The sequence below is a fragment of the Bombyx mori genome, chromosome 5 (genome assembly GCF_030269925.1).
Source record: "Bombyx mori chromosome 5, ASM3026992v2".
NCBI lineage: Eukaryota > Metazoa > Arthropoda > Insecta > Lepidoptera > Bombycidae > Bombyx > Bombyx mori.
This window is the reverse complement of record NC_085111.1, coordinates 5,054,527-5,078,599: the sequence shown is the minus strand read 5'-3', so window position 1 is coordinate 5,078,599 and position 24,073 is coordinate 5,054,527. Positions and strand designations below refer to the sequence as shown.

The 24,073-nt window shown below is 37.9% G+C and overlaps 1 protein-coding gene across 2 annotated transcripts in view; it reads right to left on the bottom strand.

The window, feature by feature from the left end:
• Positions 1 to 4,764: 4,764 nt before the first annotated feature.
• The window catches only part of LOC101741833 (tyrosine-protein kinase Dnt), a 53,102-nt gene continuing 33,793 nt past the window's right edge, over positions 4,765 to 24,073 (bottom strand). The window contains exons 2-7 of one of the 2 annotated variants that reach the window (XR_009973154.1): positions 16,906 to 17,033; positions 12,790 to 13,476; positions 12,402 to 12,715; positions 11,742 to 12,038; positions 10,890 to 11,096; positions 4,765 to 9,491 (exon numbers count right to left, since the gene is read on the bottom strand). Coding sequence is in view for 1 of the 2 variants with exons in the window: in XM_062668573.1 (XP_062524557.1) it covers positions 10,985 to 11,096; positions 11,742 to 12,038; positions 12,402 to 12,715; positions 12,790 to 13,476; positions 16,906 to 17,033 (1,538 nt within the window). In the remaining variant the exon portion in view is untranslated. Of the gene's footprint in view, positions 11,097 to 11,741; positions 12,039 to 12,401; positions 12,716 to 12,789; positions 13,477 to 16,905; positions 17,034 to 24,073 lie in introns of both variants that reach the window. The other variant, XM_062668573.1, reaches the window with a different exon arrangement.

Below are 24,073 nucleotides of genomic sequence, written 5' to 3'. Positions count from 1 at the left end.
TTTAATATGGGGACGGAATGTCATCCCTCTGTCGAGGGTGACGCCTAGGTATTTGACCTGCGAGGCCCACGGTATGGGCTGGCCAAAGAGAGTGACGGGGCTAACGGCGGAGGTGTTTGCGCGCCTATTAGGGAGTGGGATGCTCGAAGTGGTATTCGGAGGGCGACCCCTTTTGAAGAGCACCGCTGTGCTTTTCGTGGGGTTGATGTCGATGCGCCACTTCCGGAACCACTGTCCCATGGTGGCTACTGCGATCTGGAGTCGCCGATGAAGCAGCGACATCTTCCTACACGAGTAGTAGATAGCCGTGTCATCGGCGAAGAGCGCTAGATGGGTCTCCGGAGACCGGGGTATATCATTGATATACAAACTAAATAATAACGGGGAGAGCGCGGAGCCTTGCGGGACTCCGGCGGTCAGTTGACGGGGACGAGAACGAGTTCCCTCTACTCGATATCGAAACGAACGGTTCGACAAGAAGTCTCGTATGATGAGCACGAGTCTGTCTGGCACTCCCATGTTGTACAGTTTGTAAATTAAACCGTTGTGCCAGACTTTGTCGAACGCCTTCGCGATGTCGAAGAAGAGGGCGCCGGTCGGGATTTGTTTACGCCTATTTAGTCCTATCAGGATGTGCTCCGTGAGGCGGTGCACTTGTTGTACGCACGAGTGTTTAGAGCGGAATCCGAACTGTTCGTCTATGAGAATTTTGTTCGCGATAACAAAATCCCAGAGGCGTTTCCTAAGGAGCCGTTCGTAAATTTTTCCTATCGTCGGGAGGAGACTAATCGGACGGTAACTAGAAGTTTCGTTTGTCGGTTTGCCCGGCTTATGTATACCGATAACGTCCGCTTCTTTCCACACCGCGGGAAAGATGCAGTGCGTCATAGCGGCATTTAAAATTGTAGCCAACATTGCTATCAGTTGGACTGGCAAGAGTTTTAGCGCGCGGTTGCGGATGCCGTCGGAGCCGGATGCCTTCCTAGGTTGGAGGTTGTGGATCGCGTCTCTAACTTCGTCAGTGGTAATGGGGGGTAACGCGTCCGAGGGCGGCAGGGAAGCTCTGCGCTCGACCTCCCTGTCGACTAACTCGGTGTGTTCGGGGTCCGCGTGTTGAGTGCTGGTGGTGCACTGCTCTTGCAGTGCATCGGCCAGCAGCTCAGCCTTGTCATCGTGAAATTCGGTAGGAGAAGATTAGTATTTTTGGAAGATTTTGTTTAAAGCGCTGCTGTCTTCCTGACACTTCAAGAATAAATTCGACTGAAATTATTTAAGGACATGAACAAGGGCGTTTTAAGTCGAGTTTAATACGGTTGGAGACCAAAGTAATCAGTTTATTTTCATTGTGTGGATGTCCTTTAATATCCTTAGCCGAAATGAAACATGTTAAGTCAACAATGAACCCAAAAAAAAAGTGGATTGCTGAAAAATTAAACAATAATTACAATATACGATATCAATTTCGAAACGATTTTTGGAACGAGAAAATCCTATCATATCGTTTAGGTCAATGACGTTCTGTTATATTAATTAGGGCCACGAAATTAGCGGTTAAATAAACGCACATGAGGCAATAAATCTACCGTTTTATTTGCATACCGTTTAAGCGCTAGGATATTAATACACGGAAATTCCTGTTAGTAATTAGCGGATGTTGTTTTGTAATAAAAACGTAATGTAACTAACGTTAGAGTACATAGTTTCAGTTTGAAGCAGTAATGTATGTAAGAACAATCATTAAGGAATTGAAAAAAAAAGTTTCACGTTTTATATACCTATATTTTGTCAGTATACCATATCACACCACCACCATATCATACCACAATGCGTTTCATTTAATCGTTTAATACTATTTTATTGCTGGCAGAATGAATAGTGAATCCGTACTTTGTGGTAGTTCCTAATCTATTTCATATGAGAGGCAGTCATGCCGATTAAAAGCGAAGACAGCCGTTATACAATACAATTCGTTGGACTTTGAAGTCGTCGTGGCCTAAAGGATAAGACGTCCTGTGCATTCGTGTTAAGCGATGCACCGATGTTCGAATCCCAGGCGGGTACCAATTTTTCGAATGAAACGTACTCAACAAATGTCCACGATTGACTTCCGCGGTGAAGGAATAACATCATGCAATAAAAAGTCTCGAAGTCTGAGACACGTGCAAATCAGAAAAACTCTGGCTTAAATCACTCAGTGCCCAAGCTCTTCGTCATGTCACAGTAACACACGAATACTGGTGTTCATTTCCTTCTTTTTAAATACTGATATGAAAAAACTGGCAAGCACTTGTTGATTTACAAGTTTTAGCACAGATTCAACGTACTCATTAAGTTAAAAACAACAAATAACTCTACAGAGTAAAACTTGCATACATATTTTACCTGCATTACCATAAAACTATTTTCAGACGAGTTTCTTTCTTGGTTCTACTTTTTTAGTCGTACTCCAAAAATATTTCGCTTGACACGACTCGATTAATATATTTTGCTAATATAAACCATTACTTCTGTGACTAGGCACCTTTAATCCAGATAACATTGGACGCTGTAATAGGAAATAGGGGATGTATATTGTTTCGGAATCCTAAAGAGGGTATTGTAAAGACGACCACTATAAGTTGATTTCATTCAATGTCAGAGAAGTTAAACAAGCCGCCGATCCCAGACGAATGTGTTATCTTTTCTTAAAAATAAATATGTATAATAAATTAAATACCTGTAATTACCTAGAAGCACCTTCATTAGAGTGTTAGTATTTCGATAGGAAACCATTTCACTTGCATTTAGTACTTTGGCTATGGCTACTAAAATTTCTGAGCGCCTTGATGATAGGTTAGTGACTTAACGAGTTCTGGGTTCGATTTCTAGTTAGGGTCAATCTTTAAGATAGATGTGGTATTGAAGCCATTTAATGTACGGAGTATTTAAGTATATGCCTAATTTTAATAGGCATGTGGTTATTAAATTTTTCTGGGACCATTTGTAAATTAAAATATACATTAGCTTGATATTTGTTGATTCGTGAACTGCATTCATAGTTGGGCCCACAAAAGGTTCAACATATTTTGGACTATTTTGAAAAATGCTCACCACTGACGTATATTGCGGTAATGAAGCACTCGTATGTGCTCTTCGGTCGATAGGGGAAGTAATTACAGACTCGATGCTTTGTAAAGAGGGAGTGTGGTTGTCGAAATACCACTGGGATTCCGTATGATGAAGATAAATGATTAACGATTGCGATAAAATGACTTTATTGAGTCTTTCGGAATTTAGCAAGTTATTGTTTGGTTCTGTCGCTTAGTCTTAGAATTAGAATAAAAAATTTATAAAATTACTACATTACATCAATATTAGGGAACAAAAGTGGTTGTAGAATTAGCTGAAATTAATACCATAGGCAAGTTAGCTCACATCGTCTTCGAGGATAGAAAACGGCTCATTATATTAGGTCTTTACTTTTCTTTATTTTTTTATTTCTATATATTTTAATGTGAACCCATGGTATCGATACATTTCCGTCAGCCCAATGGTAATTTTTCAATGGCCTTCTTAAAGAAGATACGTGTACGAGAACCAACAAACTCTTTTCAAGGCATACAAGTCACACTCAAATTCATTTTGTACTCGGTTATTGAAGTTTTTCCTTACCAAGAAATTATCCAAACTTTGGAAAAAAATAGAAGTCTGTCGGCAAGGTCTGGTGAGTACTGTGTATGATGCAAAACTTCAAACCCTTGTACCTTAAATACCGTCTGTTGTGCCTTATGAGGCCGGGTTTTGTCGAGCAGAAGCAGCGGGGACGAATTACCAAGACTAGCCCGAGATCCGCAAGTTTCTCCATTATTTTGTTCAATTCCTCACAGTATACATCTACGGTAACACTGGTGCCATAGAATAAGAGCCTGCGATGAACGACACCGGCACTGGACCGCCAAACAGTGACCGTGACTTTTTTAGGGGTAACTTTTCTTTTGGAATATTACGTAAGTGCAAAACCAGGGTCTAACCAACACGATAACCGCCTACTATTATCAAAAATAATCAATTTTCATCGCAAGTGACAATACGGTTCAAAATCCCTTCGTTTCTGTGCTGTTAAGCAACGCAAGGTATACCATAACGTGTTCATCGCGCTGGCGATCGTTCAGATCCTGCGGCACCAACTTATCAAGTTTTTTTAACTTTCCAATTCCACTCAAAGACTCAAATACGTCAGAAGATTTTTGATACTAACTTTGAAAATTGCTACTAACTTAATCAACGCTAGATTGAGTATCGTCAGCTTCCACTATCGCCTTTGATTCGTCCTTGTTGACTTTAGAATTCGGGCGACCACGAGATTCATTTTCTAGATCACAATTTCAATGTGCGAAGCTTTCAAACCAATAACGAGTTGTGAGTTCGTTTGCAGTGTTTACTCCGTACACGTCATTAATATTGTGAGCCGTTTGTGCGGCATTGCTACCGCGATAGACCTCGTACATATTAAATAATGACTCGTATTTTTATAGTGTCCATTTTTATGAAAAAGAGACAAATGTAGTGAAAACAATACGATAATTAATTAACAAATGACTGAATTTGAAATAAAATTCCACGTTTAAAAAATTAAATTCATTGAAGTTAGCGTTTATTGCCAGCCATACTTAAATGACGTTTCAATTGGCCAGTATTGTAAAACGGCAACTTCATAGGTAAAAACTTATTACTATTACTTATTACAGAATACTTACTTGCAATTAGGATGAAATGAAACAACTATTTTATAATAATCACTCATATATTCACATTTCTAAAGTATTACGATATTTACAAATGTACAATTTGAACTCGACTTTAAAGGTTCAATTATATAATACAATACATTAGATAAAACATTCGTATAAAGTACAATCATTTTGCTAAGTTTTTTATTTATAAGTTATATTTAAGATATTGTGTGTGCATTGAACAATATGAAAGTTGAAAATACAAAGACATGCCTTTTTAATGGCTCCACAAGATTTATTTCAAATTCGGATTGATGTAACATCGCGAATTAAATCAACTCCAGCCTTTGTGGGTATTTCTTAAACATCTGACATTAAACTAAAATTAAATCAAGAAATATATGCAACAAAATCTTTAGCTTCGAATTAATTTGTTATTCATGGGTGTGTGGCGTAATCAGCAGCCCGCAAGGTAAAGCAGAATGCTAACTAAAACAATCCAATTAGTAGTTATTCAGTATTTTGAAATATTAATGATTTGCATTTTATAACAGTGAATATAATCACGGCGCTTTATGCTTTTTGGCCCCAAATGACGTCACGTGACGCCCCCTGGCTAGATGGTGCGATGACCTCCGCACGGTGGCCGGCAAGAAGTGGATGAGGAGAGCAGCAGACCGGGCTCAGTGGTGTAGATTGGGAGAGGCCTATGTCCAGCAGTGGACGACTGTGGGCTGTTGATGATGATGATGATGACGTCACGAATAATGTTGTTGCGTTCAGTGAGTTTTTGAAAATTTACTTGGCAGTTTTAAATTTGTGTTCCCTTTAATCAAGATGATTAAATAATATGTAATACATGAGTTTAATGGCAATCATTTAACTCGTTTCGCCTCAGTTTAAATTAAAGTAGTATAAATACTACAAAAGCACGCTTGGGCAACAAATCGATTTTTTTTTTCTGATAATCCTAGGGGAAATATTGAGACGGAGTAATAAATTTATTATCCGCTTACAAATTTTCAAGTTAATCGGACGACTTGAAACTGGTCAAAATTACGTTTGAAACATCTTTTTACATGAGAATTGTATGTGTCAGAGTGTTTGACCTGTTTAATAAAGGTCTATGTGATACAGGACAAACTTAAAAATCGTGTTAAAAACGTAAAGTTAACGTATAGATAATAAGGTTTGAAATAACGGTGTCATTACAATTTGAGATTTTTTAAATGAGAGCCAAGAACTCGAACGTAATTGATGCATACGTGTGACTGACATTTTTAATGTAGTCTTATTAAAATGCTGACGAAAAATGTACATACTTTTTATTATGCTAGAACAGTGGAAATTATGTTCTCTTGTTGTTTTGAATTCTTTTAAATGTTTCTTGATTGTTTTTTTGATTAATACATTATAGTTTCATTCAACAATCTAATTTCGGTATCCTGTAATATATATTATATGTAAATATAATACGTTACAATTGGTATAAATGTTATGTTCTCGTGTAAAATGCAAGTATGTATAAAAAACTGTCAGAAAAACGGTCATTCCTTATTATTTCTTTAATTGACATTAGTCTTCATTTTGGCACTTTCTTCTATGTTTTCAACTTGATACACACTTACAAAAATGTATATATACTAAATGAATGCATAGTAGAGTTTTTTCTTTGATACAAAATATAATAAACAACAATGGTCGTTTTTTTAAATTAACGAAAAGCATTCTTTTATTTATTGAAACAAACAAAATGAACAAAAATATGTCAATCGATAATCGATTATTACTTCACAATTATACAATAATTGCAAGTTCGACTATGACTATGAACCATGCGTAATACATATTTATATTAAGCTTTCTACACAACATCAATTATTCACAAAACTAAATAGATATTTTCAGTCCTAATAGTAAATCGCCTAGGAACCTGTTTCAAGACCACCATCTGAAGGCATCTGGTGCACTTTGAAAAAGCTCTTCACTGCTTTAAGCAATGAAATTAAGGCCGGCGACTTTAAACAAGTCCATGCTTTTGAAATTACAGTTGTCGGACCATTCAGAACAATTCGTTTCAGGATTATATTATAGATTTTATTTTTGCTGTGTCCTTCCGGTATGCGGTCACGCGTTCCGGATAGAGCAATCGGACAGCGGGCTGAGAATTGAACCTCATGACTCAAGGTGAGTGGAGGCAACCACGTTACATTTTGGGTATCCTGTTACCGCTTAATTGTTACTAAGAGAGCTCAGTCATTAGTCTAAGCAATAAGAAACAAATGAACACACACCTCGAATATGGAACACCTCCGGCTATGGAATGAGCTCCTCTCCACGGTGTTTCCCGAGCGCTATGACATGTCCTTCTTCAAACGAGGCTTGTGGAGAGTATTAAGCGGTAGGCAGCGGCTTGGCTCTGCCCCTGGCATTGCTGAAGTCCATGGGCGACGGTAACCACTCACCATCAGGTGGGCCGTATGCTCGTCTGCCTACAAGGGCAATAAAAAAAAAAAAAGAATAGTTCTTTTATAGTACGCACATACCGGTGCGATAACGTCACTTATGCAAATTATAGAATTTTTCATGAGAAACGTTGGAAAATTTAACATCTATATATATATATATAAAAATGAATTGCTGTTCGTCAGTCTCGCTAAAACTCGAGAACGGCTGGACCGATTTGGCTAATTTTGATCTTGAATTATTTGTGGAAGTCCAGAGGTTATAAAAGGTAGATAAATATGAAAATGCTCGGAATTAAATAAAAATAACAATTTTCTTTTTCCTTTTATGTGTCCACCGTCGGACGGATTCCTCTTGTTTGTTTTAAATTAATTTTATACAAAAGCTTAGGTTTTTTTTTATCGATTGGGGCACTGCGAAGTCTGCCGGGTCAGCTAGTCTTATTATATATTATAGTTCTGCTAGACTATAGAAATAAAATAATATTTAAACTACAACTTTAAACTTCATCAGTAAAAGCAAACATTTCTCTTGTCTCACTAATAACTATTAAAAAATGTATTTTCTATACTCAATTCAGTGTTAACAAAAATTGCGTGACTTTATAGTACCGTATGTGCGAATAGTAATATTTCTTTTTATTTTTTAAACGAAGTTCTTTAGGCTTCGAGTTACTCACGCGCCGATGCACGTTTTTATCAGAAAAGATAAAATGTTACAACTATAAAAACCCGGCTTAGGTGTACTGGATTAAATTAATCTCGGTGCCGGAGATGTTGCCACAAAAAGACATCACATCGTGGACATAATTCAATAAGAAACTACAAATTATATGATTTATTAATTATTTTTTTTATTGCCCTTGTAGGCGGATGAGCATAAGGCCCACCTGATGGTGAGTGGTTACCATCGCCCATGGACTTCAGCAATGCCAGGCCAAGGCAGAGCCAAGCCGCTGCCTACCGTTTAATACTCTCCACAAGCCTCGTTTGAAGAAGGACATGTCATAGGGCTCGGGAAACACCGCTTATGCTTTTCGTTCTGAATCTAACATCTTTATTTTGTTATAAATTTACAAACGTCTGACGCAATAAAGTCAGAGGCACGTTGACATACGTATTTCGTAGTTTCAATTATTATAATCGTTATTTACAGAAACATTAATTTACTTAACCCTAATATGGCAGTACTGAGGTTATGTTGTATTATGAATCGTCGTATATTTAAGATAGATATAAACTATTACTTACTTAGTACAATAACAGTGATCGATAAACACAAATCCCTGGAAATATTGGTAGTTCGAATTGTGCCTGATGGTATGAAGTACCATAAAGATTTTGTCGAATTTAAGACAATTTTATGATGGAATAATTTAATAAATGTTGAGTTCATCGGTACGTTCTGTCAGTGTCAAACACAAAGCAAGCCATGCCTTTCGGATTAAGGGATGTGTCTTCATAGATGATTGCTTTTTGAAGATATCAGCTATGACATTTATGTTTCGCGTTTCAAATCAACAAAAAAAAAATTTCAAACCTGCTTATAAATAGTAGGTTTATTTAGATACTCAAAAAAATTAATTGTTTCTCGATTCTGAAATTAAAAAAATATAACTAAATCGATTAATCGATTTAATCTCTATAAAATAAGGTGAGATAACAATCCTATTAGTGTTTTAATGTGGTTACTATAGGTATATCACGGCTTCACTTTTTTGCATGCACGGGCGATAGTTCACGGCCTGTCTAATAATGCTATAATTTTAATTTAAACAGGAACTTCGTCCTAATCTTCAATTCATAGAACCGTAGATCATAAACTTCACTCGGTTTGAAGGGTGGGGCAGCCGTTGTAACTATACTGAGACCTTAGAACTTATATACTTATATCTCAAGGTGGATGGCGCATTTACGTTGTAGATGTCTATGGGCTACAGTAACCACTTAACTCCAGGTGGGCTGTAAACTCGTCCACACATCTAAGCAATAACAAAAACAATATGTACATAATATTATGTATTAGATATCAAGAAACATATTTCTTTTATGTTAAAATTTTGATTCCACAAATGACGCGTCTATTTAAAGTAACCATCACTAAAAACTGTACTTATTAAAACTTGCGAATGTAATAATAACTCAAAAAAATTTACCTCTTTAAAATGTTAATACTGTAAATAATTTATGTACAACTAGAGACCCGCCCTCGCTTCGCTTTGGAAACATTAAATTTTATTATTGATAGTTGAGTCCCGCGATGTTACCCGCAATTATTGTCGTACCGCAGGTGACGCCGCGGGGCGAAGCTAGTCTAAAAAAAGTAGCCCAAGTTACTTCTTATATCATAAACTATCTGTCAGTGAAAGTCCCGTCAAAATCGGTCCAGCCGTTCCAGAGATTAGCCGGAACAAACAGACAGACGGACAGACAGACATAAATTGTAAAAAATGTTATTTTGTTGTATGTACCGTAAATATATATTCATATGCATGTAGTAAAAAGAGGCTATTTCGATATTACAAACAGACACTCCAATTTTATTTATATGCATAGATTAGGTATGAATAACCTCACCAGACCATAGTCCATCTACCAGGTCAGCACAAATCGAATCAAACAATATTGTGCAAGTATTTATCGAATATAATTTATTACGCAAAACGTCATTACGTAAATAAATATTGTTCTAGTAAGCATTAACGTAATCGGATAAAGGTTTGAGCGATTTTAAAAGCTATAAATCGTTGGTAACGCGCCGTTTGTTTGTTGGCCAGATGGTACCTACTCCAAAAGCCGCTTATAGTGTCATTATTGCCGGATGTAAGGCAATAGGCGCCCTGCCTATTTCTGCCGTGAAGCAGTAATGCATTTCGGCTTGAAGGGTGGGGCAGCCGTTGTAACTATACTTGAAACCTTAGAACTTATATCTCAAGGTGGGTGGCACATTTACGTTATAGATGTCTATGGGCGCTAATAACCACTTAACACCAGGTGGGCTGTGAGCTCGTCCACCCATCAAAGCCATAAAAAATTGTTTCAGGGCGCGAATTTTGAGAAGAAAGTCGTGTCGTGAGGAAATAATCATTGATCATGGTTTCAACTCGCGCAATGTACTGCAATGGAAATTGAAATGTCTTCATTTAACGGTCTTGATTCGCGATAACCATTGCTGCAATCATAGGTTGCTTTCATAGCATAGTTCGATCAATAAACGTAATTTTTTTGTTTATATTACACTAATTACAATATTATGATTTTTCTAATATTGTTATTTTAGAGTACCGCGTACATAGTGAATTCTCGATATCAACAATTTAAAGTTGGATCTACTGTTGGAACAAATATTTCTTATACGTATTTATAGGTGGGATATTTGCTTATTCTTGGGACCAGATCTGTACTTGCATTTTTAGGTAAATTAATTGAAGGAAACTTATCCTTAGGAAGTTCGCTTATGGAAACGTTCGATTTTAAGGATATATTACGATCTTATCCTAAATATCGTAAATAATGTTTTACAATTTTAACATAAACGTATTCTCGAGAACGATACAGATTTTGATTAACTTCAATTAATGGCGAATCAAACCAAGAATTTTCTACATAATAGAAAAAAAAAACATACAACTCAAAATTACTTCCATATCTATCCAAATACATAACGATTCATTATTGATTTCCTAAATAATTAAAAAAAAAAAAAACTCACTTATAATTTCAGTCTCTTGAACGTCCACACTCGTCATATTAAGGCCTCTTTAACTACACACTACACTTCACTTAAGTCTTTGGATTTTGCAACGCCTAAACGAATCTCGTTAATTGCGTGTGGAAGTCTCGAAGGAAGATCTGCAGCTGAGGGAGAGTGGGCCGGTCGTCTGGTGACATTGCCCAGCAGTACGCCATCACAGCAAACCTAGAGGAATAAGAATCGTTTGTATATGATCCAGATTTTTAGTTGCTCTTGTTTGGCAAGCGTGCGGCGGACATGATGTATTGGTTACCGGTAATCATAGGCGTTTCAGACAGATATGAAGTTCATGTTTCGATATTTTGCACAACGTCTGTTGTGTGTTTCAAAGTTTCCTAATAAAACGACAAAAGAACTGAAACCTTACGATTTCGTTTTATTAATCTTTATGTTCGTATTTCACAGAAATTGGACTCGAATATTATTAGTATTATTAACAATTTTTAGATAGAAGAACTTCAATTTTTAGATAGAACTTCTTCCATAAAATGACCACAAGCTGGAAATGGAAGATAACATCACTCCAGAAACCAAACCAAAACGACAGATTTGTAGTTAAAATAAATAAAAACTCGTGGATACAGCTAATAACTTTTATGACTTTAGGTGCATGGTTAGTCAGAAATGCGCTTCCAAAGTACTGGTAGCAAAACAGTGTACGCAAATTTTTCTCAACCAGCATGGCTTTTAAAAAAAAATACCAGTCAATATATTAATAACTATCTTACCTAAAAACTAAAAACTTATCTAAAAACTTACAAGTGATTACCGTACTCTAAATCTAGATATGTATATTACAATTCAACTTACAATTCATCAGGACAGTTCGCCGGCTGTTGCAACCGGTATCCGTCTCTTAAATACGCAGCCACCTCAAAGGGATCGACCTCCGCGTAAGGTTGGTGAGCCAACGTTGTTAACTCCCACAGAAGCACCCCTAAAGCCCAGACGTCCGCCGCCGGGCTGAACTGTCTTTTCGTCAAAGCTTCTAACGCCAGCCATTTGATAGGCCGGTTCTCATTATCCCCTAAGCAATGGTAGTCTGCCGGGAAGAGATCCCTCGATAACGCGTTGTCGGCTATCATCACTCGCAGATTTTCATCCACTCTGTGTAACAAAGAGAATGGTTCGCTGTTAATTGCGAAGGAAGCACAAGTGTCTTTTCCGATTGCACGCATTGATTTCGTTCGGGTTTATATATTTGTATGTATATATATATGTATATGTATAGTTCGCGTAGTTCGTTTCCAAATGATTGTCCACCTGATGGTTGTCTGGAAGAGATCGCTCTTAGCGATAAGACCGCCAATTGTACCTTTTTGTATTTAATGTATCGCACTGTTTATTTGTTTTTTGGTGTACAATAAAGAATACTCTCTCTCCCTCCTCTCTCACTCTCTATAGGCTGAAATCTAAACAAAACACCTGATGTATGAGACTGGGAGACTTAAATAAAAAAATGCAACTTACATGCAGTTCCTAGCGGCGATGTCTTTATGTAGCACGTGTTGAGAGTGAAGATAGAGCAAGCCATCGAGGGCATGTAGCGCCATCCTGACGACGTGCTGAGTCGTTAGAGGCGGCGGAGGTGCTCCCCCGGGTGCCCCTCCAATGGTCACTCCTCTGCACGCCAGCAAGAATAGCTTCATGTTTCTCCATCCAGCATCCCAAGGATACAACAAGAACGGAGCCGTTTGGTCCTCAATGCTAACTCCGAGAACGGACAGCACACGTTCGTGATGGAGTCCGTACAACATGCAGCCTTCTTGAAGAAGCAGCGATACCTGAGATGATGGGAATTATAGTCAATACATTTTCGGTGTATGTTATATGTGTATCGGTTGTTGGGAATACGTACCTGTACTTGAGATGCATGTTCGGCGACGGTCTTTACGAGAACTTCTTGCTCTCGTGCTTCCTCATCAGCATAAGTCCCGCGGTAGACTCGGCCGAACGTCCCCTCCATCGCTACGGAACGCAACCTCACTCGACACCGTTGAATTGTTAACTCAGCTATCCTCTGCTGTAGATCTCTGGCTCGTTCTTCAGCAGCTACGGCTGGAAGCGAAGTGGGTCTCCTGTAACTGGTATAGCTGGCGGCCGACTTGCACGACGAGTCTGGTAAGAACGCGTGAGCGTCCTGTTCATCGCTGCGAGCCCGTCTCAGTTTTCTGGCTCGTGCTCTGCAAGCCGCCGCGGCAATTGCAGCTATTAGTATAATGCCTCCAGCGCATCCGGATCCAGCGTAGAAAATATCCGCTGAGGTAGGCGCGTGCGGCACGCTATCTACTCTAACGGCAGGTCGGATGGCCTCTTTCAAACATATCTTCTTCCGTCGAAAATGCAAAGTCGTAGATGACGAGCCGGTCGAAACATTGAGTGATATAGTGAGATCAACTTCAGCGGCGATCGTCCGCATACATGGCAAGTCCACTCGCCACGTCTGCGGTTCGGTCGGCACGTAGCCCTCGTTCGAAATGTTAAAGGTCGGTGGGTGCATCGCCTCCGAATTCGATTTGACTTCAGCGCTTAAAGTGTAAGGTAACTGCAACAAAAAAAACGAATTTTTGCATTCAAAATATACTTTAAGAGTTGCAACGTAATCATACATTCCTAACGGCATGTTTCATCGGAGCGTAACTGTATCAAAACGTGAATTGACGGACAACGGCACGCGAGACGACCCTAAACGGTCCGTGAGTGAAACGTGGCCATGTCAGGCGAGATCAAATGTCGAACACAGTTTACCGTGAGATCACGAACATCGGTTCTTAATAGGACATCGGACTCAGTCAGATGTTCTACGTACTGTATTTGTCTTGAGGCCACATGTCAGATTACTTTGTGGAATTTTTTTATTAACATCAGTACTTCTCCTTTTCAAATTACAGATATACTTTTTGAAAATGACGTGATCGTATTGTTAGAAATCGAAGGAAACATAGCGCGTATGTTTTCAATTACCGAGCCGCGTTTGTTGGGAAACTATTTAAATATTATGATCATGAGGCGCTCATTACTGGGCTAATCAACAAGCGGCCTTTCTTGAATTGTAAAACAAACAGCGTTTGTCGCGGTCTGCGCGGCCGGTTCTTCAGACATTATATTACAGAGCCTCTGTAGATCGTAAAGTGCGTAGGCGCGACAGCGAGGCCGCTAATTAAATATTATCACTTGCGAGTCGGTAAGTACAGACAGACAATGGTGGTGCGATCGTTCATCGGCGCTAGTTAACCAGTTTCCAAATATTTGCCCTGCCTAGTCAAAGGCGCCGCCGAGCAAATAAGGGAGTCGCACAGTGGGGTGAGAGGGCCGTGGAGTTCGCCGATCTGATAGCGGCGCCCGCCACAAAGCTCGCGGAGATGCTGATAAGGGCACGAGCGCGTGATCGCAAACGAAGCATATTCATACGCCAAACCGTTTTCTTTTCAGATATTACTTTCTCTTACACACATCGCTGTTCTAAACAAAACGACATCACAGTTCCGCTGTAACACATAAGTAAACTCTTATCAGGCACATTGTCCAAATCCTACAAGTAATTTGTACTGCTCTTTCAAAAATTTACTGACCTCGTTAACACGACGACGTTAGCCAAAACACAAAATATTCCTGGTGGTAGGACACTCTAGTGAGTTCGCGCGGGTAGGTACCACCACCCTGCCTATTTCTGCGGTGAAGCAGTAATGCGTTTCGGTTTGAAGGGTGGGGCAGCCATGGTGGGGTAGATGTCTATGGGCTCCAGTAACCACTTAACACCAGGTGGGCTGTGAGCTCGTCCACCCATCTAAGCAATAAAAATAAAATTAAAAAAAAAACAGATAAAAAATAAGGGTTCCAGAGCCGAGACAGTGAGCAGATAAAATAAATAAATGCACATAATATTTGGTTAGCGATGCAGGATGGATCGACAGAAAGTAAATAGAGAAGTGCATCGTGATCCAACTGTCGAAATATTTGCATGAGAAGCGGCACCGACTTAAATACATGTGTAAGTAAGCTAAAGAAAATAAATTTTGAGGAAGAAAAAAAAACAAGCAATCCCGCGCGGTCAATCAACAACTGAATTATTAATGTACATGCAAAGTTCTATAGAAATAACGATGTTTTTATCAACTTTGAAATTCATCTAAATTCTGTAAGACTTCACTTAAATTACCATAAGAATGGAATTGTTTTCGAGATCAGAACAAACATGGCGGGCCACTCCCTATCTAGTAACTTGCAAAAATAAAACTTTCCTCTTCGAGTTAATTACATTCTTTGTTCTTGTGCATGACATTCTACAACTTTTCAAAGAAACGAGAAAAAGTTTTTAATCGATTTAAAAACACGTGATCCTTAGTGGGAGAGTTTCGTTCGTATTTCGCGATACGTGTGCGATTCATATTGAAACATCGATTTACATTTTAGCCGTACAAAGGATCACCATAATCGTGAGAGAGTTTCGTCAGTCCATACAATCATTTAAATAACTAGCTTATCGAGTTTTTAAAGTCAAATGAGGTTATATTCCAGCAAGCGTTTTTTTTCTTTAAGTCCATAAGATAATTCTTTAAAAAAAATATCACTAAATTCCTTTGCCCGAAGAATCCAAGAAAAAATTAAACAGAACAAGTTTAAATTTAATAAAAACACCAAAACGTTCCCGATTGTTACGCGATTACAAAAACCAGTTGCTGGTGGCAAAAATATTATCGACGACTTATCTATGAAGTTATTGTCTTCCAAAGACAGGTTTACTTAAAAAAAAACAGCTTCTTGTCAACAATAAAAGCATCAGATATGATTTCGAGTAAATTTAAAGCATTCCACAACACGGTAATTCGTATCACGCATTTTAACATTGTTTTGTTACGTGTCATTTTAAAAATGATAAATATATATGTGGTATATATACTTATTTTTGTATTTGATAAACGTTTCACTTACTAAACATAAACAACACCTTAGTATGTTTAGGTAACAGAGTATGAAATGCAGAGGGTACGTGCTTAATTTCAAAATGTATATATACGGTGGTAGGACCTCTTGTGAGTCCACACGGGTAGGTTACCACCGCCCTATTTCTGCTGTGAAGCAGTAATGCGTTTCGGTTTGAAGGGCGGGGCAGCCGTTGTAATTATACTGAGACCTTAGAACTCATATCTCAAGGTGGGTGGCGCAATTACATTGTAGACGTCTATGGGCTCCAGTAACCACTTAACACCAGGTGGGCTGTGAGCTCGTCCACACATATAAGCAATAAACAAAAAAAAAACGAGATACGTAGTTTGGAAGCCACAAGAATCGATTTATAGATTTTTTATAGCTTTAGATTGCTGTACGAGCTCTACGCCCACCTGGTGATACGTGGTTAACGGAGCCATTGGAAACTTAATCGTAAATGCCACCGCCCACAAAGGACAAAGTCTTAATAGCGGCTGTCGAAGGTCATGATGGTACAGCAGTTTACTCGGGGTAAGACTAGCAATCACTGATCAGTGCCGCCCTCCTGCCTATTTGTCGCAAATCATGCGTTCGGAATTAAATAATATTTAATAACAGTTGTTGCTTCGACCGCTTTTGAAGGTTTTGTCTTTTTTTTTTCTCCTACCTATTATTATATCCTTGAGAGGCTATTTCAGCTTCGCCCTAACATGTAGGCGAGCTCACGGGGCTCAAACCGGAGTGTTGCTAACACACCCATGAGCATGAGCAGTGCTTCGCAGAATCTACCACCGGATCGGAAACGCGACCCACTGGAAAGATCCGGCGAGAAAATCAGTGGGCTGTGTCTATGGGTTAATTCGCTCGTCGAGCCATTCGTCGCAAGTGACGGGTTCAACGAGGACGGTGACCGGTGATTGTGGTACCTAAAAGCACCGTTAATGGATCGGGAGGATCCGTAATGACGTGATATGTCTATTGACTCCAATAGGACTTTCCCGTTAACACTTATAATGAAAACTATGGATGGTAAACAAAAACTTACAGGTTTCCTGGTGAGGCTCTGCCAAGTGAAGTGCAGCTCGTTGATCGTGGCCGGTACGGGGACGACGAAGTTAAGAGCGTAGACATTTATCTGGCCGTCTCGGACGTAAAAAAGTTCCGCCGTTAGACCTGTGGACAATCACAAGTTTTACATTAATTTTGGTTTTCTTCCTTATGAACCAGTCATCGTTCTCATCGAACCCGTCGCTGGCGACGAAGGGCTCGAAGAGTAAATTGACCCACAGACACAGCCCACTGAGTTTCTCGCCGGATCTTCTCAGTGGGTCGCGTTTTCGATGCGGTGGTAGATTCCGCGAAGCACGGTTCTTGCTAGGGTTCGTGTTAGCAACGTCGTCAGGTTTGAGCCCCGTGAGCTCACCTACAAGTTAAGGTTACGCTGAAATACCCTCTCAAGGCTATCAGTTTAGGTAGGAAGAAAAAAAACCTTATGAACGCTTCACCATTGCCCTATCTACTCTTCGAGGGTTCCAGTGCATCATACACTGAGCTGTCGAATGACGAGTGTGATGCTGTCGATGGAATCAACGCCTCGTAGTGCGACGTAATTTTTACAATCGATTTTACCAGTTACCATCGTTTTGACAGCGTTATTAGCGTATCTGGATGCGTTTTGATATCTACATATAAGCACCGGTAATCGCAAGATTCCAGCGGGCTCCGTCAAGGAAACTCAAAACGTAAATCCTCTAGTATCCGTAGAAAAACAACGTGAACAGGCGTCGTTTATTAAATACTACGTAATTTCAGCACTAGCAGTACCTAATCAATTAACATAACATGTAACATGTACATAATTTCATAAATAATAGATACAACAATTTAAACGGAATCCAGAACGAATCAATGAGCATCGATAACAGGAACGGTAGGCAAAAACTTTGTGCAAAAAGTTGTGTGCGCACGCGCACAATGTGGCGGCGAGATCAAAGGGCGGTAGCACAAAGAAGCCGCAATACGACGCCACTACCACCTGTCTACGAATCATGGGAACGGGATTAAAAAATATATATTCGATCGATTATTATATGTACCCATTGTTCAAACGTTTCCGCCTTACACGCATGAAAACCTAAGTACTTAAATATTAGTTCCATACGTCTGAATACACCAGGAAACAAAACAGTAGGTACGCATATTATATAAAGAAATATTTACACGTGGTTAAACTATAAAACTGGTAAAATATTTGAATATGAACTTGATTATACGATGTTTGATTATATTTTAAACAATAGTACGAAAAATATTGTTTTTTTGTTGTTGTTGAGATAAGATCAAACTATAATTAATTTTATTCAATACTTAGGACACATGTTATAATTATTATAATTATATTATGTGGATAATGTTTATTTATAATAGTTTAAATTAACAAATAAAGTTTCTTTTTATTCCTTCTAAGCAACTTTCAAAGATCTCACGGATACACGCAGTGACCAGATAAGAAGACTAAGTCTCAATTATGTAGTAAGATGGATGTCCTATTCTTTCCACTCAAATATCTATTCTTTCCACTCAAATATCGAATCTTTGACATTAAACAATAGGAATATGAAAACAGTACGAATAAATAGAACCCGTAAAACATTATCACTGGAAGCCAGAAGACGATATCCTATAGCCTATAGATCTATCAATGCTGGACTTTGATTCTGAATTTGATTGGTCATTTAAATTTCTAATGAATAAAGATAAAAAGCTATTACAAATTGAACATATTTGACTGGTCATAGGGCGCCTTATTAGCCCGCACGGGGCCCTGTGAGTTTCTCGCCGGATCTTCTCAGTGGGTCGCGTTTCCGATCCGGTGATAGATTTTCCGAAGCACTGTTCTTGCTAGGGCCAGTGTTAGCAACACTCCGGTTTGAGCCCCGTGAGCTCACCTACACGTCAAGGAGAAGCTGAAACAGCCTCTCAAGGCTATCAGCATAGGTAGCAAGAAAAATAAACCCGCACAGGTAGGTACTATCACCTTATCTGTTTCTGCTGCGATACATCATGAGTTTACGCATGCAGAATGCGACAGTCTTTAACGCAATTGATGTCTCAGGGTCAGCGATGGTTATGTACGCAGGCTAAGGTAACTGGAAGGATTGGTTCGTATAACCATCGGTTGGATAATCATGTTTCCAGTTTTGTAAAAAATGTATTAATTTTTTTTGCTTATATGGTAGGACGAGCTCACAGCCCACCTGGTGTTAAGTGGTTATCCATTGTGTGGATAACCAGTGGTGGCCACGACGATTTCGACAAAAATTATTTCTAATTCGTAATTGATCCTAATATTATTGTGTTGGTATCTACACACCCATTATTAGGAAAGGCGCTATTAATTTAAAATAACTGATCGTATGCACAATGTAAGTCAAGCTCAAAAACACACACCAATTTGATTTAGTAGATATCGAACCAACTCTTCTGATAGAATTAATTTTTTTGCAACAACAAAACATATCTAATGGTATCTAATGGTAATTTTTTACAAAAGTTCAACCTAAATGCCAAAATAGCGAGCTACTAAAGCTAGTTCGTATTACAAGTAGTTTTGCACCCGCAGCTTCGTCTGCGTGGACTAAAACTTTTATCATGTCTAAGTGGAGATCAATGCTGAATAGGGAGGTAGAAGGTATTTTATGTCTAGGTATATCCAATGGTTCAAATTATTTCCATTTCGTAATTATCCTGTATTTCGCAAAAATTTGTTATGTGGTTTAGTCGTGAAAACATAATTGGACGGAATAAGAAGTTATATTATTTGCAATATTCGATTTTCATGGAACAAATCCTATATTTTGCTGCAAATTATTACCGGTCTAGCGGTGAAAATTACATTAAAATCCATTGCGTTACCGGATCCCATATACATCAACAACGTAATTGTCGCAATCCACCTTAAGACATGAGTTCTAAATCTGTTTTCTACAGCTACTACACTCGGCTCCATTCGACTACTCCAGCCTTCAGAGAGGGAAATGAAACGTATTACTTTGCTGATTCACTGCAGAAACAGACAGGGTGGTGGTACCTAGCCTTGCGGGCTCACAAGGCGCCCTGCCACCAGTACATCATTATCTATATGTCGGAGCATCAGTAGAAATAGCTAGCTGGATTGAATCGGGGATGGCGCGGCGATCGTAATTATTTATGGGTAGACTTGTTATTGACTCGTTCAATGACAATGAAGTAGGAAACCTATGGAAATGAAACGTCAACAAAAATTTCGTGCCACTGTGACGTCATCTGGCCACAAAACATGGCGGCTTTAGTGCTGTACAAAAGATTTCAATGTTATCAGGTTTTATCGATAAACGTTCTTGGCTCATTTTATTTTAAATATTGTTGAGTATTATTTATTTGTAGAATTTATACTTTAATGGGAAGTAAGTAGGTATATTGTTATGTGCAAATATGATATGATTTAGATGGGTGAAATCTAAGACAAGTTCGTCCTTCGAATTTGCCAAGTAAACGATATGATGATTTTTAAAAGTTGCTACACTGATTTTATAAAGTTGTCGTTTGTCGCAAAACATAAAGATATGGCGTAATTCAAAGCCATCAGCCCATTTCTAGCATGCTAAATGTTATCGTATTTTGAGTACGTGTTTTTCTTAGACTATTACAATCTATTTTAATTGTTTTGCTGACTCTAAAGTCCGTAACATACTACCGCAGCGCACCCCAAGTAAGGTGCGCCGCACCATTTGAATCACTTTCGCTTGAGAGTGATTCAAATTTTAAACTTATCAAGGGACCGCGTGAAAAAAAAAACACCTACAGAACATTTATTCATTAATTACAAACGTCATTCCTTGTGACTTCCTCTCTAAAATCACTTAATTATTAAATATTTAACAAATTTACAATAGTGTTTTACTCACTGCGGAATAAAACTATTTTATTTAAATAGTTCCGAAGAGATTTTGTCGGTAGCCTTTTTCCCGAAATATCTAAACAGAATGTCTAAATATGTTTTGATGACATATTTTAAAGTGGTATTTATGATTAGTGTCATGATCAATAGATTCCGACCGAAAAATGGATTTTTCGGATGAGGGCTCCATAATGAATTTAAATACATATAGATAATAGTTTTGGGGCATCGACTTTCTTGAGATCCTATAAAATATGTTTTAATTATTATTTTTGTATGTTTTAAGCATGATAAAATAAGAAATTTTATATAAGCAATCATATTAAATCGATATCAAAGTCAATAAATAATGTACAACCCAAAACAGACGGCCGAACTGACGTGACAATGACATTTGGCGCGCTAAACATGGCGGATTTTCGGCCTCATTAGACGGAGACGGAGATATTTACGTATATTCATGTTTCATTTTATGTACGCACTGAAATACTGTTATATTGTTTTCCTGCGAGTTAAAGTGCTGAGTAAGAACGAGATAGATATATGTTTATGTATGTGCCTTCAAAATGGGTGCTATTTATATAAGCAATTGTACGTATAGAACAATATGTCGTGTCCCTACTATATAGGTCTATGTCAATGAAGTAGGAAACCTATGGAAATGAAACGTCAACCAAAATTTCGTGCCAGTGTGACGTCATCTGGCCACAAAACATGGCGGCTTTAGTGCTGTACAAAAGATTTCAATGTTATCAGGTTTTATCGATAAACGTTCTTGGCTCATTTTATTTTAAGTATTGTTGAGTATTATTTATTTGTAGAATTTATACTTTAATGGGAAGTAAGTAGGTATGTTGTTATGTGCAAATATGATATGATTTAGATGGGTGAAATCTAAGACAAGTTCGTCCTTCGAATTTGCCAAGTAAACGATATGATGATTTTTAAAAGTTGCTACACTGATTTTATAAAGTTGTCGTTTGTCGCAAAACATAAAGATATGGCGTAGTTCAAAGCCATCAGCCCATTTTCAGCATGCTAAATGTTATCGTATTTTGAGTACGTGTTTTTCTTAGACTATTACAATCTATTTTAATTGTTTTGCTGACTCTAAAGTCCGTAACATACTACCGCAGCGCACCCCAAGGAAGGTGCGCCGCACCATTTGAATCACTTTCGCTTGAGAGTGATTCAAATTTTAAACTTATCAAGAGACCGCGTGAAAAAAAAAACACCTACAGAACATTTATTCGTTAATAAAATTACAAACGTCATTCCTTGTGACTTCCTCTCTAAATTAACTTAATTATTAAATATTTAACGAGTTGACAATAGTGTTTTACTCACTGCGGAATAAAACTATTTTATTTAAATAGTTCCGAAGAGATTTTGTCGGTAGCCTTTTTCCCGAAATATCTAAACAGAATGTCTAAATATGTTTTGATGACATATTTTAAAGAGGTATTTATGATTAGTGTCATGATCAATAGATTCCGACCGAAAAATGGTTTCCGATTTTTCGGATGAGGGCTCCATAATGAATTTAAATATATATAGATAATAGTTTTGGGGCATCGACTTTCTTGAGATCCTATAAAATATGTTTTAATTATTATTTTTGTATGTTTTAAGCATGATAAAATAAGAAATTTTATATAAGCAATCATATTAAATCGATATCAAAGTCAATAAATAATGTACAACCCAAAACAGACGGCCGAACTGACGTGACAATGACATTTGGCGCGCTAAACATGGCGGATTTTCGGCCTCATTAGACGGAGACGGAGACATTTACGTATATTCATGTTTCATTTTATGTACGCACTGAAATACTGTTATATTGTTTTCCTGCGAGTTAAAGTGCTGAGTAAGAACGAGATAGATATATGTTTATGTATGTGCCTTCAAAATGGGTGCTATTTATATAAGCAATTGTACGTATAGAACAATATGTCGTGTCCCTACTATATAGGTCTATGGTCTATGTTCAATGACCAATGCAAAGTGTCAATCAATCTGTGGATGACGAGTGACGTTTGCAGATATAGTCTATGACGGTGTAAAGACAGTCATTTGAGAGAGAAGGCATTCTCTTTGGAGGCACCATTGCGATCGCACGCATCTCTGATATCAACGCGTTCTAGTCTGCTATTACATATTTTATTGTGTTCTTATTTCGAGTCTAACCTACTAATGACTGACCACGAGGACGCACACAGGTAATGATTGGGAAAAGCTCAACCCGACATATACATCATAATTAATCCCATTTCTATTTTTATAATTTTTTTGCAAACATACAGTCACACCGGATTCTAGTGTTTTATTGTATCGACGATAGTTGCAATACATTGGACATAATATGCAAAACGCTGTGACTTGTTACACCACATTCTTCAACAAAACGCTTATAACAATAAATTTAAAATCGTAGGTGTTTATAAGAGACATTTTTCGGTCCATTACAATAAAAAAAGAAACAAGTTTCTGACTGGTTGTACGTAAATTTGGATTTTATAAGAAAAATGCCCGTTACAGATCGATTCCATTTAAGAAGGGTGATGTTTCTTAACGATGTTGCGAATATGTTTTAACAGCATCAGGTTTTTATAAGAATTTTGTTTCTTATTGTTTTATTCGAATTAATTTCTCACAAGAATAATCAGAAATGTGACACAAAAATTAGTGAATGCTGTCTGATATTTGAAGTGTGAGTCAGCGCTCAGTATTATAGAACTGTTTGTTTTAGTTCTAGTCCAAACTATGTAATTTATATGTACTAATGTAAATTTTGTATATATAAAGATTACCGATGGTATTAGAAGCCTTAGAAGTTAAAGAATAACGAATCGATTTAAATTTCGAAGAATCGATAGATTAGAACGTGACTGATTCACATGCAAATTAGGTTCGGAGCGTGCGATTATATTAATAAATTTAGGGCTATTTGTTTATACAACGGAGAGATATACTCGCTAACGAGGCATAATACAGCGCGATTGTTTGCACAGACCGCCTGCGATAAAACGATTATACGCTTTTGTTTACATTCTTCAGGTTTTAATAGATTAATTAATAATGCGCATGCGAATGCTCTGTTTTGAAAATTCGCTACTCGATTGTCATAAATAAGAGCGTCCCGACAGATTTACATTTGGATAACAGTATTCTGGTAAGTACATTCTTGAAAGTATCTTGTTCGTTACAGCAGTTCTTATTGACTAGTGGTAGGAAAATTTTAAGATAACTGGAGGCGGATCTATTTACAGGA